The sequence below is a fragment of the Zeus faber genome (genome assembly GCF_960531495.2).
Source record: "Zeus faber genome assembly, chromosome: 2".
Taxonomy (NCBI): Eukaryota; Metazoa; Chordata; class Actinopteri; order Zeiformes; family Zeidae; genus Zeus; species Zeus faber.
This window is the reverse complement of record NC_137189.1, coordinates 26,747,534-26,762,533: the sequence shown is the minus strand read 5'-3', so window position 1 is coordinate 26,762,533 and position 15,000 is coordinate 26,747,534. Positions and strand designations below refer to the sequence as shown.

Here is a 15,000-nt window from a genome sequence, read left to right as displayed (position 1 = left end):
AAGTTGGTCGGTTTTTCACTAATTTCTGCTCCGTATGTGGATGAAACTTCAACCACGAGATGTTTGTGACGTACCGGTTCTGATGAGATGTGAACCGTGTTCGTAGTTTCTGCCGTACTTCTGTCTTAAATGGTTTTAACTTGAAAAAATTCAGAGAATTTCCCCCAAGCAATTACAATAGGCCATCCAGCAATATGCGGGGTCCAGTTTAGTCATGTAGGGTAGGTATTACAGTTTTCCAGGTTCTGTGAACCGCAACACGGGTTACAATTTTCAAGAGTTTACAATGAACGCTGCATTGTTTTTTAACTCTTAATTTCATAACTTTTTCAAGGTTTTCTGAGATTTGTTTGGTCTTTTCTTCAATATGACTCCACTCCTTATTTACTGATTGGCTATGCGACTTGGTCGGGTCACACTGAGGAAAACCTGTTGTGATTCAGGGTTGCTCCAAGTCCGCAGTGTCAACTGCAAGGTTTTGTTTATATTGTAAATAAATTGTGTATAAATAAAGAATGGTTTACTTTAAATAAAGTATTCGATTTTTCCGATCACCGTGGGTTTACGTCTGGACCACTCACCGTGCACTTACCTCGCTGAATGTTGCTCTTGTGTCGTTCAGTTGAAATCCCTCAAGAACGGTGTTCTGACAATTACAATCGTTCCTGGACCACGCAAGACACAAAAGAAAGGGACAGTTCCTCCAAAGGTTCTTAGAACTCCCTACAGTGCGAAAGCGTCTCCTTTGAACGATCATAGTTCAAATAGTACAGTTTTCTGAGTTTCCTTTAAACACAGCATCGGCTCAGGCGCGGTTTGTCTGTGAACGCTGTGCATTCCACAGGGCGCAAGCTCCGAGAGACAAAGCTTGGACTTATGTAACGTCAGATGATGTCAAAATGTGCTCGCTCCTCCAACTCATCAAATCACATCAACGTTCTTCTACTTCCAGTACATGTGCAGCAGTTTTTCCACAATTTTCTGCTCCAAATGTACATCGATATTGATCAACTCGAACGGCAAAACGTTTGAAATGTCCCGTTTCCAAAGAGACCTCAGCTATGTCTCTGTGTACTGGGGTTGCCCTTGTTTCAGATCCTTTCAACACGAAAAACGCCAAAAAGTCAGAGCAAAAACAAAAAGGTAAAGTCCTGCCTGCTGACCCCTAATATTAATAACAATAATAATAATAATAATAATAATAATAATAATAATAATATTAATAATAATAATAATAATAATAATAATATTAATAATAATAATAATAATAATAATAATAATAATAATAATAATAATAATAATAATAATAATAACTGTTATTTGCATATTACCTTTCAAACACAATATTGTATGTTTCACAAACAAGCCAAATGCATTCAATGATTAATTAAATTACATTAAAATCAAGTACCCTATAGTTGATGTACTTTCCTTGCTGTCCAGCAGGGGGCGGGGTTTCCTCAGCAATGGCTCTGTCATTCATTTATTTGACTCCTAAAACATCAATTCATGAGTTCAGTCCTAATCTCACACTGATTAAACTGGAACAATGAATTGGTTTTTTTTATTGTATTTGTTTGTTTGCCCCCCCCCCCCCCCCCCCCCCTGAAATCGATCAGAGCAGATCGAGGGCCGATCAGCTTTTTCTCCCCTGTTTATTTTACATATATATATATATTTTTTTTTTTTAATCAAACAGCTTTTAATTCATAACGGCACGAAATGAAAGAGGATGAATGGATCAGGGATTATAACTGAGAGAGATGGATAGAAAGAGAGACAGACAGACGGAGAGGAAAAGAGAGACAGATGAAAAGAGGTGGATGGCCAGAGAGCGAGAGGGAGGGAGAGAGAGAGAGAGAGAGAAATAAAAAGGGAGAAAGAGGGAATTGAAACTGAGGGAAAGAGAGAAAGATGATGAGAGAGGGGGAGGGAGGGAGGGGGTTGGAGGGAGACGGGTGGAGAGGGAGAAAAGAGAAGGGGTTGAGAGAGAAACCGAGGGAGAGGATGAGGAGAGGGAGGGGTAAAGAGAGAGGGAGTCAGAGAACGAAGCGGGAGAGGGTGAGGATAAAGGGAGAGCGAGCGAGAGAAACATAAACACTGATCTCAGATTTCTCCAGTCCACAGAGGATGGAGGGGATGTGATCCACCCATCCCTCTCTCCACCCCTCTCTCTCTATCTCTCTCTCTCTCTCCATCCCTCTCTCCATCCCTCTCTCCATCCCTCTCTCTCTCTCTCTCTCTCCTCCTCTCTCTCTCTCTCTCTCCCCTTCTCCCTCCAAACTTCACCTGGATCCTCCTGACCTTCCACCTCTCCGCACCCCCCCCCCCCGTGGTCCCCGGTCCTGGTCCTCTTCGGGGCGCATGGAGCACCGGGCGTCCCGGATCAGCGCCCTCCTGCAGGGCCTGGGGGGCTCCGCAGCCCCCGGCGGCTCCTCCAGGTTCTTGCCGGGCTTCGTGTCCGCCTCGGCGGACCCGGGCGGCTCGGAGCGCCGGGAGCGGCGCGGTTCCACCCGCTCCCGCATGCCGGTGATGCGGGGGCTCATCGCCCCGCAGAACACCTTCCTGGACACCATAGCCACTCGCTTCGACGGCACCCGTGAGTAGAACGGCAGGAAACAATTATTAACAATTCAACAATTCAAAAAAAACATTAAACACGTGTGTGCATTTGTGCGTTATGGTGAATATGAATATACATTTCATTTCGGAAAACTGAAGTTTAAATCCAAAACGCAACTATTTCACTTTAAATTAATATTATATATATATATATATATATATATATATATAATTTGAAATGTATATAAATATATATACATATATATTTTTTATATATATTATATATATATATATATATATATATATATATATATATATATATATATAATTTGAAATGTATATAAATATATATACATATATATTTTTTATATATATTATATATATATATATATATATATATATATATATATATATATATATATAATTTATTTCTTTTTTAAATCTATTTTTAGGGGGTGATCACTTAATCCAATTTAAAGTTTATAATTGTTATAGTTCATAGTAGCTGATCATGCATTTCAAACTAAAATGTCGCTTTTGATGGATTTTTATGGATTAGATCACAGATACTTTATGAATCTTCGGAGGGAAATTGCTGAATATTATTGATTTATGTATTTATTTGTTTGTTTGTTTATTTATTTATCTATATATTTATTTATTTATTTGTTTGTTTGTTTATTTGTTTATTTATCATGTATTTATTAATTATATGTTTTTTTTATTTTGACTTGTCATAAAAATATGTTATCTTCAAATTGACACCATCAAAAATTTAACTCAAGAAAACCTGAATAAATCTATCAGAAGCAATGACTATATTTCCCCCCCAGTGTAAATAATTTACCCTCCATGTCTGCTGGTCATCACATCTTTATGGGGCCATTTATAAAACTTACTGTACATACTTTTAATTTTTGATTGTCCTTCAAATGTGACTTTAGCGCTCTAATAAATGTGCCATGATGTGACATTTTCAAAATTATTTTAACACGTGTGATTTTTCTTCACACATTTGGAGCTTACTTTCTCCCAAACTGTTTAAACAGATTGGGATCACTGAAGTCAAAGAATAATTTACTTTGCTCGCTGATAACTCTCGAGGAGTGCCCTTGAGCAAGGCATGTAACTCCCCACGGTTCCTAGGAACCACGTGCTCTGTGTATTAATGACAAAATCGCACTTTCATTTGTCAGGACCAAATGATGAATGGTTTTGAATACACTGTTAACTGTGGAAAAGCTGTTAATTACACAAATATCTTTTCATAAATATCCTTGCCTACTCCTGGTTCATATTCATATTTAATGTATTTGCAGATCTTCTGTCATTCAAGATTAGAGTAGGAAAGGGGAAATTGCTGCTTTGTCGATGGATTTCTGTTGTCTCGCAGATAACAGAAATCCCACTGAAGCACAATTCAAACCTTGGAAAGTGAAACCTCAGAAAGATGTGGATTTTTGAGAACGTAAGAAAATATAATCTGTAAAAAATGTACTGATGCGGTTATGTGCGTATTACATTATATCATCAAATTAGGTAATCATATCATTTCATAATATATAGAATCATATCACGCCATATATCATATCATCATGATAACTGACTGCGTCTTGATCAATGCAGATGAATATTTCTCTGTTTGCTTGCTGTCTCTGTGCATTTTCTGAACAATAAATCAAGGTGCTCCGTAGATGGGGTCAATGAGGAGCTGGAATAAGAATAAATAATATTTCCATATTTCTTAAGGCTGATTGGGTGTATTGGAGTGGGCCAAACCATCCACAAGTCACACGGAATTGAACCTGAAATGAAGTTAAGATTACGCATGAAAACAAACAGATAAATGTCAAATAATGGACAAAGTTTTTGTATTTTATGTCTTTACATTGACAAATTACACAACTAATTCACATCATATATTTTCCTGAATATACTGATGAAAGTGGTGTATTCCCTTCACTACAGAGGAGAGTTGGAAGTGGTAGTAGAGTGAGAGCAGATGTTTAGGAGAGGGACGTAGAGTAGAGGTAGAGTAAAGAGGGAGGTAGATTAGTGTAGATAGAGAGGGAGTTAACATATAGGTTGAGTAGAGTTGAGGTAGAGATGCTGGAGATAGGGTAGAGGTAGAGATAAGTACACATAGAGTAGAAGGACATAGTAGAAGCAGAAGTAAAGTAGAGGGAGGTAGAGTAGAGGTTGAGTAGATGGAAAGTAGATGAAGAGGAGAGGGAGGTAGAGTAGAGGTAGAGTACAGATGGAGTAAAATACAGCAGTGGTAGAGTAGATGGACTTAGAGTAAAGATGAAGTTGAAATAGAGGTATGGTCGAAGTAGCGTAGATGAAGGTAGAGTAGTTGGGGTAGAGTAGAGGTAGCATAGATGGAAGTAGATGGAGGTAGAGTAGATGGAGGTAGAGTAAAGATAACATAGATGGAGGCAGAGGTGGAGTAGATGGAGTTAGAGTAGAAGTAGAGTAGAGGTAGAAGGAAAGTAGAGGGAGCAAGAGTCGAGGTTGAGTACTGTAGATGGAAAGTAGATGAAGAGGAGAGGGAGGTGGAGTAGAAGTAGAGTACAGATACAGTCAAATAGAACAGTGGTCGAGTAGATGGTGGTAGAGAAGAGGTAGAGTAGATGGAGTTAGAGTAGAAGTAGAGTAGAAGTGGAGAAGATGGAGGTAGAGTAGAGGTAGAGTAGAGGTAGAGTAGATGTAGATAGAGTAGAGGTAGCATAAATGAAGGTAGAGTAGAGGTTGCGTAGATGGAGGTTGACTAGAGGTAGAGTAGATGGAGGTAGAGTAAAAATAGCATAGATGGAGGTACAAGTGGAGTAGATGGAGTTTAGAGTCGAAGAAGAGTAGAGGTAGTGATAAGTAGAGGTCGAGTAGAAGGACATGGTAGAAGTAGAAGGAAAGTAGAGGAAGCTAGAGTGAAGGTTGAGTACTGTAGTTGGAAAGTAGATGAATAGGAGAGGGAGGTAGTGTACAAGTAGAGTACAGATACAGTCAAATAGAACAGTGGTAGAGTAGATGGAGGTAGAGTAGATGGAGTGAGAATAGAGATAGAGTAGATAGAGTTAGAGTAGAGGTAGAGTAGATGGAGCTAGACTATAGGTATATTAGATAGAGGTAGAGTAGAGGTAGATTAGATGGAGGTAGAGCAGAGATAGCATAGATGAGGTAGAGGTGGAGTCGATGGAGTTAGAGTAGAAGTACAGTAGAGGTAGAGTAGATGGAGGTAGAGTAGAGGTACACTAGATGGAGTTAGAGTAGAGGTAGAGTAGAGGTAGAGTAGATGGAGGTAGAGTAGAAGTAGAGTAGAGGTAGAGGAGATGGAGGTAGAGTAGAGGTAGACTAGATGGAGTTAGAGTAGCGGTAGAGTAGAGGTAGAGTAGATGGAGGTAGAGTAGAAGTAGAGTAGAGGTAGAGGAGATGGAGCTAGAGTAGAGGTAGAGTAGATGGGGTAGAGTAGAGGTAGAGTAGATGGAGTTAGAGTAGAGGTAGATTAGATGGAGGTAGAGTAGAGGTAGAGTAGATGGAGATAGACTAGAGGTAGGGTAGATGAAGGTAGAGTAAAGAAAGAGTAGATGGAGTTGGAGTAGAAGTAGAGGTGGAGTAGATAGAGGTAGAGTAGAGGTAGATTAGATGGAGGTAGAGTAGAAGTAGAGGAGATTGAGCTAGAGTAGAGGTAGAGTAGATGGGGATAGAGTAGAGGTAGAGTAGATGGAGTTAGAGTAGAGGTAGAGTAGATGGAGGTAGAGTAGATGGAGGTAGAGTATAGGTAGAGTAGATGGAGGTCGACTAGAGGTAGAGTAGATGGAGGGAGAGTAGAGGTAGAGTAGATGGAGGTAGAGTAGAGCAGAGAAGGTGTGGAACCTCCTCCTCCTGGAGCTCCCCAGCCTCAGGTTCCTCTTCCTGGGTCTGGTCTCGGTCCCGCTCCCTGCAGCACCTGGGCTCTGGGAATCCTCCATAAATCAATATTGTCAGATCGGTTATGATCTGACAATATTTTAACGCTGCGGGCTTTGTGTTTAAAACTCCACCACGCAGTTTCCATCCTCCTCATCTGGAAGCACTGAACCAACGCCCCGCAGGCCGGGAAATGTTCAAACACTCGCGTATCATTTATTAAGATTTCAAAAAACATTAATTTAAAACTGAATGAATCAAGGAAAATGTTAAAAGCACAATTTTGTTCTATTTTCAAGATGTCTATGCAGCTTTGCGTTGACATGATTATTATTATTATTATTGTCGATTATGAGTATTACACAGAAAAGAATAGTCATTGGATCAAATAAGCTTTTGTCAAACCAGGGGCCGACAATTACGGTTGCCCGGTTTCACCCCAGGCAACCAGTTTCAGGCCACTGCCTTTAATTATCCTTATGCGTTCATTTCCCCTGAAACAAGTGAGGATATTGAAATATGGATGATAATTATATTGGATTCTTACCACTGAATTAAAAAAACGCTAAAAATCTGGCAACCATCTTGTCAGTGTCCAAGTTTCAGAGTTGGACAGAGTTGCTGTTTGAGTTTGCCAACTCAGCAACCACTTCGAAAAGTCGTGGTCGGACCCTGAAAACGTATTTATCTTATTAGGCTTTGTCTAATAAGATAAATACGGATCTACATAAATGTACAAATTAAGGTATACATAAAAAAAAAAAACAACTTAAAACATATATATAGGTTTAACAAAGGTAGACAAAGGTTTATTTCTGAATAACGGCCACTTACGCACATTTAAGTATTTTTGGTATTTTTAGAGCTTATTGTGCGTAATCACCGGGTGTCATGACAATTCACTGCATATATGTTTGACCATTTGTATATGTATTTGACAAATAATCGCTTGAATCTTGAATCTGGATCTGTTCGAGATTAATGTCGCCACGGGCAGCCACTTCCCCTTCTGGTTGCGCTTCCCTGCATCACTCCGCCTACACGCTAATGCCGACAGGGGCCAGCGCCGCCATCCGGTACTCGGATGGAAGACCGGAACCCAACGGACCAACCCATTCAGCGCCACCGTTCATGATGAATGTACAGTAAATATTCAATTTAACATCAAGTTCAAGTTCATAACGGTAATTAGTGTATTCATATGTAGGAAAATAGTTTATCACCTCGTTGGGACTATTTTTTCTTTGCGGAAGCTCTTAAACTAGACATACTGGTTAAAATATAATAAAATCTATTATCGTATTTAGTTAGTAGTGTTTAATAAGTAGGATAACGTACAGCCAGACGGTCATTATCGCTTCAGAGTGATACCAGACACCTGGTCACCCCGGGGGTTACTTTGCTGCTAAACGACCGTCTGGCTGTACGTTATCCCTCCCACAAAGTCAATGTAAAATGACTTAATTCATCTTTTTAAAATGCTTATTTGTAATATTTCCTTTTTTTTTTTTTTTTTCAACCTGTGCTGTCAGCATGCCGGGCATACAACACAGAGTATTTGTGCCATTTGCATCCAGGACAGAGTTAGTCTGCAAGCGGAGTTCAAGTTCCCCACCTGCAATGCAACTCTTTATTAATTCTTCAATCATCAAGAACTGCTGCAATAACTCTGTCCTGTGGACCACCTTTAGAATGACAAGAGCACAGTTTTGGTTATGGAGAGCCACCACCAACCCCCCTCTTTGGAGAACTATTTATCATGTTTGGATCTATAACAACTGATCACGACTCCAAGAGGGGGAGAATCACCACGGGTGACACAAATAAACCTAGAAACAAACAACATTTACACAAAAACATGAACATTGGATGTATTGAAACACTGAATTAGGTCCAGTTAGGTCCAGGAATATTTGTAATATTTCCACCCTCGACGTGTTCAGTTGAGTTTTCCGTTGGGTTTGAGAGAGCAGCGCAAGCGGAGCGAGCTTCATTAAAACTTGATAACGTTGCAGTGAAGACTCAGAAGGTGGATGAGAGGCTCCGCCACATGTCAACGGCATTTGATTTGACTTTTGCCATGTCCTGTCGGCGGGAAGCCCCCGGGATCCACAGCGAGGGGAAAAAGCGTTACTCTGGCTGCTGGTTGTCAAATGGAATGGTCCTGAACGTCTCTCCGTCTCCTCCTCCACCTTCTTCTCTTCTGCTCGACCCGACAATGATCTTAAGTGAAGTTAAACCTACATATTTTTAGGTTTTCTCAACTTAAAATGTACAACTTATCTTCTTATTTTTAATTAGACAAAAACGCATTTTCGCGGCCGGGCAATAACTTCTGGAAGTGGTTGCCAAGTAAGCAACCATGCATTAGCTGTTGGTTGCCAAGGCAAATAATCGTTGCTGATTTGAAATCATTTCATAGTCGAGTGATATCCTATATAATGAAGAGGAAAGAAGACGAAAGAGTGGAGGGAGAGTAGGGGAACGTGATGTGGAGTACAGGAAAGAAGAGCAGAGGTGGGGTAGAGTAGATGGAGGTAGAGTAGAGGAACATAGAGTGAAGGGAGGTCAAGTAGAGTAAGGAAGAGTAGAGTATTAGAGCAGCGGTAGAGTAGACAAATGTAGGGCAGAGGAGGAAGCATCTCTCTCCACAGCCTGGTGAAAGTAATTTATAACTGCCGCTCTGCTTGGAATATAATAATAATAATAATAATAATAATAATAATAATAATAACAAATAACAACAACAATAATAATAATAATAATAATAATAACAACAATAATAATAATAATAATAATAATAATAATAACAACAATAATAATAACAACAATAATAATAACAACAACAATAATAATAATAATAATAATAATAATAATAATAATAACAACAACAACAATAATAATAATAATAATAATAATAATAACAATAATAATAATAACAATAATAACAACAACAACAATAATAATAATAATAATAATAATAATAATAATAATAATAATAATAATAATAATAAATATAGCTGCATTCAGCAATACACAGGGTTCAGTTTATACATGTTACGTACATATTAAGGTTTTTGTGTAATGTGAAATGCATCACAATTTACTAACGTACAAACATCAAACATTGTGGACTTACATCGGGAAGTTACGTCCATAGTTTATTTTAGAATATTGTGACTGACCTTCAGAGTGACCTGGACATACACACGTAGCGTAATTACATTCCCGGAATTTCATGTATGTAATTTTAATGGCATTATGTATGAAGCATTTTCATGCAGCATTATGAAGATAGGTCCGTTCTCAATAGTTGTTCTAAACAGTCTTTATTGAGTCTTTATTGTCTTATATGTTCTGCTTTATTTTTCTCTATATTTTTCCACATCTGTAACAATGACAAAAACAACTTCAGTGATTACTTTCCATAACGTAAATAATAAATATATTTTATTTAAAAAATATATAAATACATGTTATTTGTAATTACTACTTTATTGTAGTTTTTATGTAAGTAATGTAAAATTGTAAAATCTACCAATGTACTTGGAATCTTATAGATCATTTGTCTATATTGTTTTGCAGCTAACATATATGTAACTTTAACATTCATTTGCAATTAGAAATAGTTTGGAATAATTACTCAAGATTACAAACACTTTCTGGCTTTTCATTACAGTTTGTTGAATTTAGTTTTAGGACAATCTTTTTACATGATGTTTATTACCAAGAAAAGTATTTTATTTGCTGCACTGAAGTACATCCAGAGTTTCTGTGACAGTAGATGTTGTGTGTCACATACATCAATTATGACATATTTACGTCGATTTGATATCGCAGTGTAATTTATTATATTTTATATTCGTATGTCTTTTGTAAAGTTGGGTTAAGCTTTTTAGTCCGATTACATTTTCAGTAAGTTCGGTTTCCAAGAAATACGACAAATGTTGTGATATTTCTGTGGGTGATAACCATTGTAAGGCTTGTATTTTTCCGATGCCACTTTGGATTTTGAACTCATCGCTGAGTCGCACATTTCAGTGTTTTCGAGAAATGCTCAGATGACATTTCAAGGATTATTTTCTATTTATTTTTTCATTCAACCCACCAAGTAATGTGGACCATGGATTTAAAATATAAATCAAACAGATCTACTGACATCTACAAGGTAAGAAGTAATATAAATCGACACATAAATCAATAGTTTGGTATCTTCTAAAGACTACAGAGCGACCAAGTCCACACCGCACACTAGTGCGGTCCAACTGGACATTCTCAATCGAAGTCTGTCAATTAATAGTAAATAATATGATGATGCCATAAAGGGTCTTACTGTAAATCTCATCTTGTTCATTTTAGAACGAGACGTGTGACGTGTAAGTAAACCAAGAGCAGCTGAATATTAAAAAAAAAAAATAATAATAATAATCAAATAAAAATGTATATATATATATATATATATGTATATATATATATATATATATGTATATATATATATATATATATATATATATATATATATATATATATATATATATATGTATATATAATGAAATTTAAACCACAAGATCCTTGTTATATAGTGGTTAAAACGACACCACGCCGAAGTTTGTCTTCCAGATACTGTAGTTTTAGCCGGGTTGGACATACAGTATTTCGGACTGGTGTGTTGGCACGTCTGTCTTATTGCTCAATTTCTGGTCGGTTTTTCGCTAATATCTGCTCTGTCTGTGGATCGATATGGATGAATCATCAACCACAAGGTCTTTGTGACAGCGCTGTTCAAACAAGACATAAACCGTGTTTGGGTGTTATGCCGAAGTTGGTTTTCCAGATAGTTTTAGGCAAAATGTCGTGAATTTTTCCTTCTTTTTCTTCTTACAATAACAATAAGGGGCTGTCGTACAATTATGGCCCTGTGGGCTGTAACCCTAATAATAATAATAATAATAATAATAATAAAAATAATAAAAATCATAAATATACCTGCAGGCAGCAATACAAAGGGTCCAGTTTAGTCATGTTAGGGACGTATAACAGGTTTCAAAGGTTGGGAGCTTCTTGAATCTGCTCTGTGATTAAATGTGGGGACGTTTGGAGCAGACAGAGCGTGGATTCCTTCTTTAATCACTCTCCTTTTGCAGGGATGGGGGCCGTGCTGGACTCGGGTTGGGAGGAGTGCCAGTTCCAGTTCAAATTGGCATTTTAGGAAGACCCGCTGTGTCAGCTCCGGGTGGCCTCATCCCCGCTACGTGCTGGCTGGAAGCACTGGCGCTCCTTCTGTACCATTGGCTGTTTGCGTCGCATGGTTGTTTGTCTGCTCTGTACGATTGGCTGTTTGTGTCACATGTTTGAAGTGACGTATTTACGGAGGTTTACGAAGGTAATCAAACTTACGTAGTTTTAGTGGTGACTTCTTTCCTTCGATACATAATGTTACTTTACGTTTCCATGAAATACGTTGTCGTATTTCTGTGACTATTAACAATTTCACGGCTTCTAAATTTTCCGACGACTTTCTGGATCTTGAACACATCACTCATTTGCACAGTTGAGTCGATTCGACTCAATATGGTCACAAGTTTCTGTGGATTAATGTTTTTTCATGTTTTTTCACTCGGCAAAGTTAGGGGGACGAAAGAGATAAATTATCAATCGGACAGATCCACAGACATCTACCAGATACGAAGGTACAAAAACATATATACAGACGCCTGGTTTGTAATCTCTGTCCACTACAGAGCGACGGACTCTACACGGCGCACTGGACACGGTGCAAATGTACATTCTGACCCTGAGCCTGCACATTTATAGTAAATAGTATGATGACACGATAAAGCATCTTCCTCTAAACTTCATCTTGTTCCATTCGTTTTCATATGTTGGCCTGTTAAGGACGCACAACAAACTCGATACTTGGGGTCAATTTTGGTCGGTTTTTCACTAATTTCTGCTCCTTATGTGGATCGATTTGATTTTGGTCGTCGTGCACCGCGATTTTGCACATGCACAAAGTGATTAACGTGATAAGATACGCATTGACACGCTTGTCTGTGACCAATCAGAGGTCTGCAGCGCTATCACGTGATCGTTGCGGTGATTTGAAATGTAGCTTTTTTTTTTTCATCAAAATTTGATTAGATTAGATTCAACTTTATTGTCATTGCATTTCATTGTCACATGAAGATGCTACAATATATACAGCATTAACAGATTGACATTAGTATTTCCAGCTGAATAAATATGAAAAGAGAAAACAATAAATTGTAGTGTGTAAGGTTAATGTGCACTGTGTAAGAGTTAAGTCACTGGAGTGCAATTTGTGTGTGTAAGGGGGTGGCTGGGTAATCCGGAGGTGGGTGATTTTGAAGGTGTGTGGGTGGGGGGGTAATGGAGGTATGGAGGGGCTGTCACCGTGGTGTAGAGTTCAGCTGGATGACGGCTGAGGGCAAGACACTGTTCCTGAACCTGCTGGTCCTGGAACGGAGGTTCCTGTAGCACCTCTAGGAGGGGAGGGGGGCAAACAGCCTGTGACTGGCTTGAGAGGTGTCTCTGGTTATGCTGCTCACCCTCCGCAGGCAACGCTTGTGCTGGAGAGCCTCAATCGCGGGGAGTGAAATGCCTTGATGCATGTGCAGCTTTCAACAACCCTCTGCGGCGCTTTCCAGTCCGCAGCAGTACGGTCGCCGTACCAGACTGAGAGGCAGTTGGTGGGGATGCTCTCGATGGTGAGGCGGTAGAAGTTCATCAGGATCTGTGGAGACAGGTGGGCTTTCTTCAGTGTCCTCAGGAAGAAGGGTCGGGGTGTTGAGGGCCCAAGAGAGGTCCTTGAAGCTGTGGACACCCGGAAACCTGAAGCTGGTGACACGCTCGGCCTCCATCCTGTTGATATGGATGGGGGTGTGTGTGCCACCTTTCATCTTCTTGAAGTCTACTATGAGCTCCTTGGTCTTCTTGATGTTGAGGGCCAGGTTGTTGCTTGCGCACTGCGCCACCAGGTGCTGGACCTCCTCCCCGAAGACCGTCTCATCGTTGTTGTTAATGAGACCAACCACTGTTGTGTCGTCTGCAAACTTGATAATGGTGTTGGAGCCATGTACAGGAGTGCAGTCGTGGGTGAAGAGGGACTAGAGGGGGGGGACTCAGTACACAGCCCTGTGGGACGCCGGGTTGAGGAGGTGAGGTTGCCTAATCTAACATGCTGGGGTCTGTTGGTTAAGAAGTCCAATATCCAGTTGCAGAGGGAGGGGTTGATGTTGACGTCACCTAGTTTGGTGACCAGTCTGGAGGGGATGATGGAGGGGGTCCAGTGTAGCAGGTAGGCAGGACTTTGAGATGAGCCAGACCAGCCTCTCGAAGCACTTCATGATGGTGGGGGTGAGTACAACAGGGCGAAAGTCGTTTAGTCCCGCTGCAGAGCTGTTTTTTGGTACCAGCAAGATGGTGGTGGATTTGAAGCACATGGGGACAGCTGCTTTGGCCAGTGACAGGTTGAAGATGTCAGTCAGGACCTCATTCAGCTGCCCAGCACAGGCCCTGAGCACCCGTCCAGGGATGCCATCATGGCCAGCAGCCTTACGTGCATTGATCTTGCTCAGTGCAGCAGGTAGCTCAGTGGGGGACAGTGTGAGGGACTGGTGGTCTGCAGGGAGCAGAGCCTTAATGCCTGCCTCCTGGTTGTCCCAGTCAAAGCGAGAGTAGAAGTTGTTGAGCTCATCAGGGAGGGAGGTGTCGCTGGTCGAGGGGGTGGTGAGAGAGAAGAGAGAAGAATCTTTAATTATCACACAACACACCACACCACACCACACCATGCTACAACACATGCACACACACACGCACATGCTTTTGGATGGTGGCCGGTGAAATGAGGCCTCTGCATTTAACCCATCCTGGCTATGCACTGCGCCACCGTTGGTCGGTTTCTAATCCGTGATGGCCTGGATGCCCTGTCACATGCGTCAGGGGTCGGAGTTGTTGTTAAAGTGCTCCTCGAGCCTTAACTTGTGGCTGTGCTTGCTCTCTTGATGCCCCTTTTCAGGTTAACCCTTGCTGAACTGTAGGCCTGCGTGTCACCTTATCTGAAGGCGACGTCACATGTTTTCAGCAGTAGGTGGACCTCTCTGTTCATCCACAGCTTCTGGTTGGGGAATGTTGTGATCTGTTTGAGCATGGCAACACTGTTGATGTTAATATTGATGTAGTCCAGAATGGAGGCAGCATAGGAGTTGTCTCTGTGGGAGTCTAGGGTGGCCTGAGTGGCAAACATGCTCCAGTCGTTGTGTTGGAACTGTACTGTACCAACTGTGTTGGTGCTGTAGGACAGAGTCTGCCGTCTCTGGCCATACTTTAACTGTCCTGAGTGAAGGTTTCACACGTTGGAAGAGTGGTGTGTACTTGGGGGGTAGGAACAGTGAGAGGTGGTCAGACTGTCCCAGGTAATGGAGGGGAATGGCTTTGTAAGCTCCCGCCATGTTTGTGTAAACATGGTCAAGGGTCTTGTCCCCTCTAGTGGGGCAGGAGACATGGTTGGTG

The 15,000-nt window shown here is 40.5% G+C and overlaps 1 protein-coding gene across 1 annotated transcript in view; it reads left to right on the top strand.

The window, feature by feature from the left end:
* Nucleotides 1-2,523: 2,523 nt before the first annotated feature.
* Nucleotides 2,524-15,000, top strand: part of LOC307247684 (voltage-gated delayed rectifier potassium channel KCNH8-like) — a gene marked incomplete at both ends in the record, with an annotated part of 55,747 nt that continues 43,270 nt past the window's right edge. Inside the window, one exon of the mRNA XM_080023807.1 lies at nt 2,524-2,599. Coding sequence (XP_079879933.1) covers nt 2,524-2,599 — 76 coding nt within the window. The remainder of the gene's footprint in view (nt 2,600-15,000) is intronic.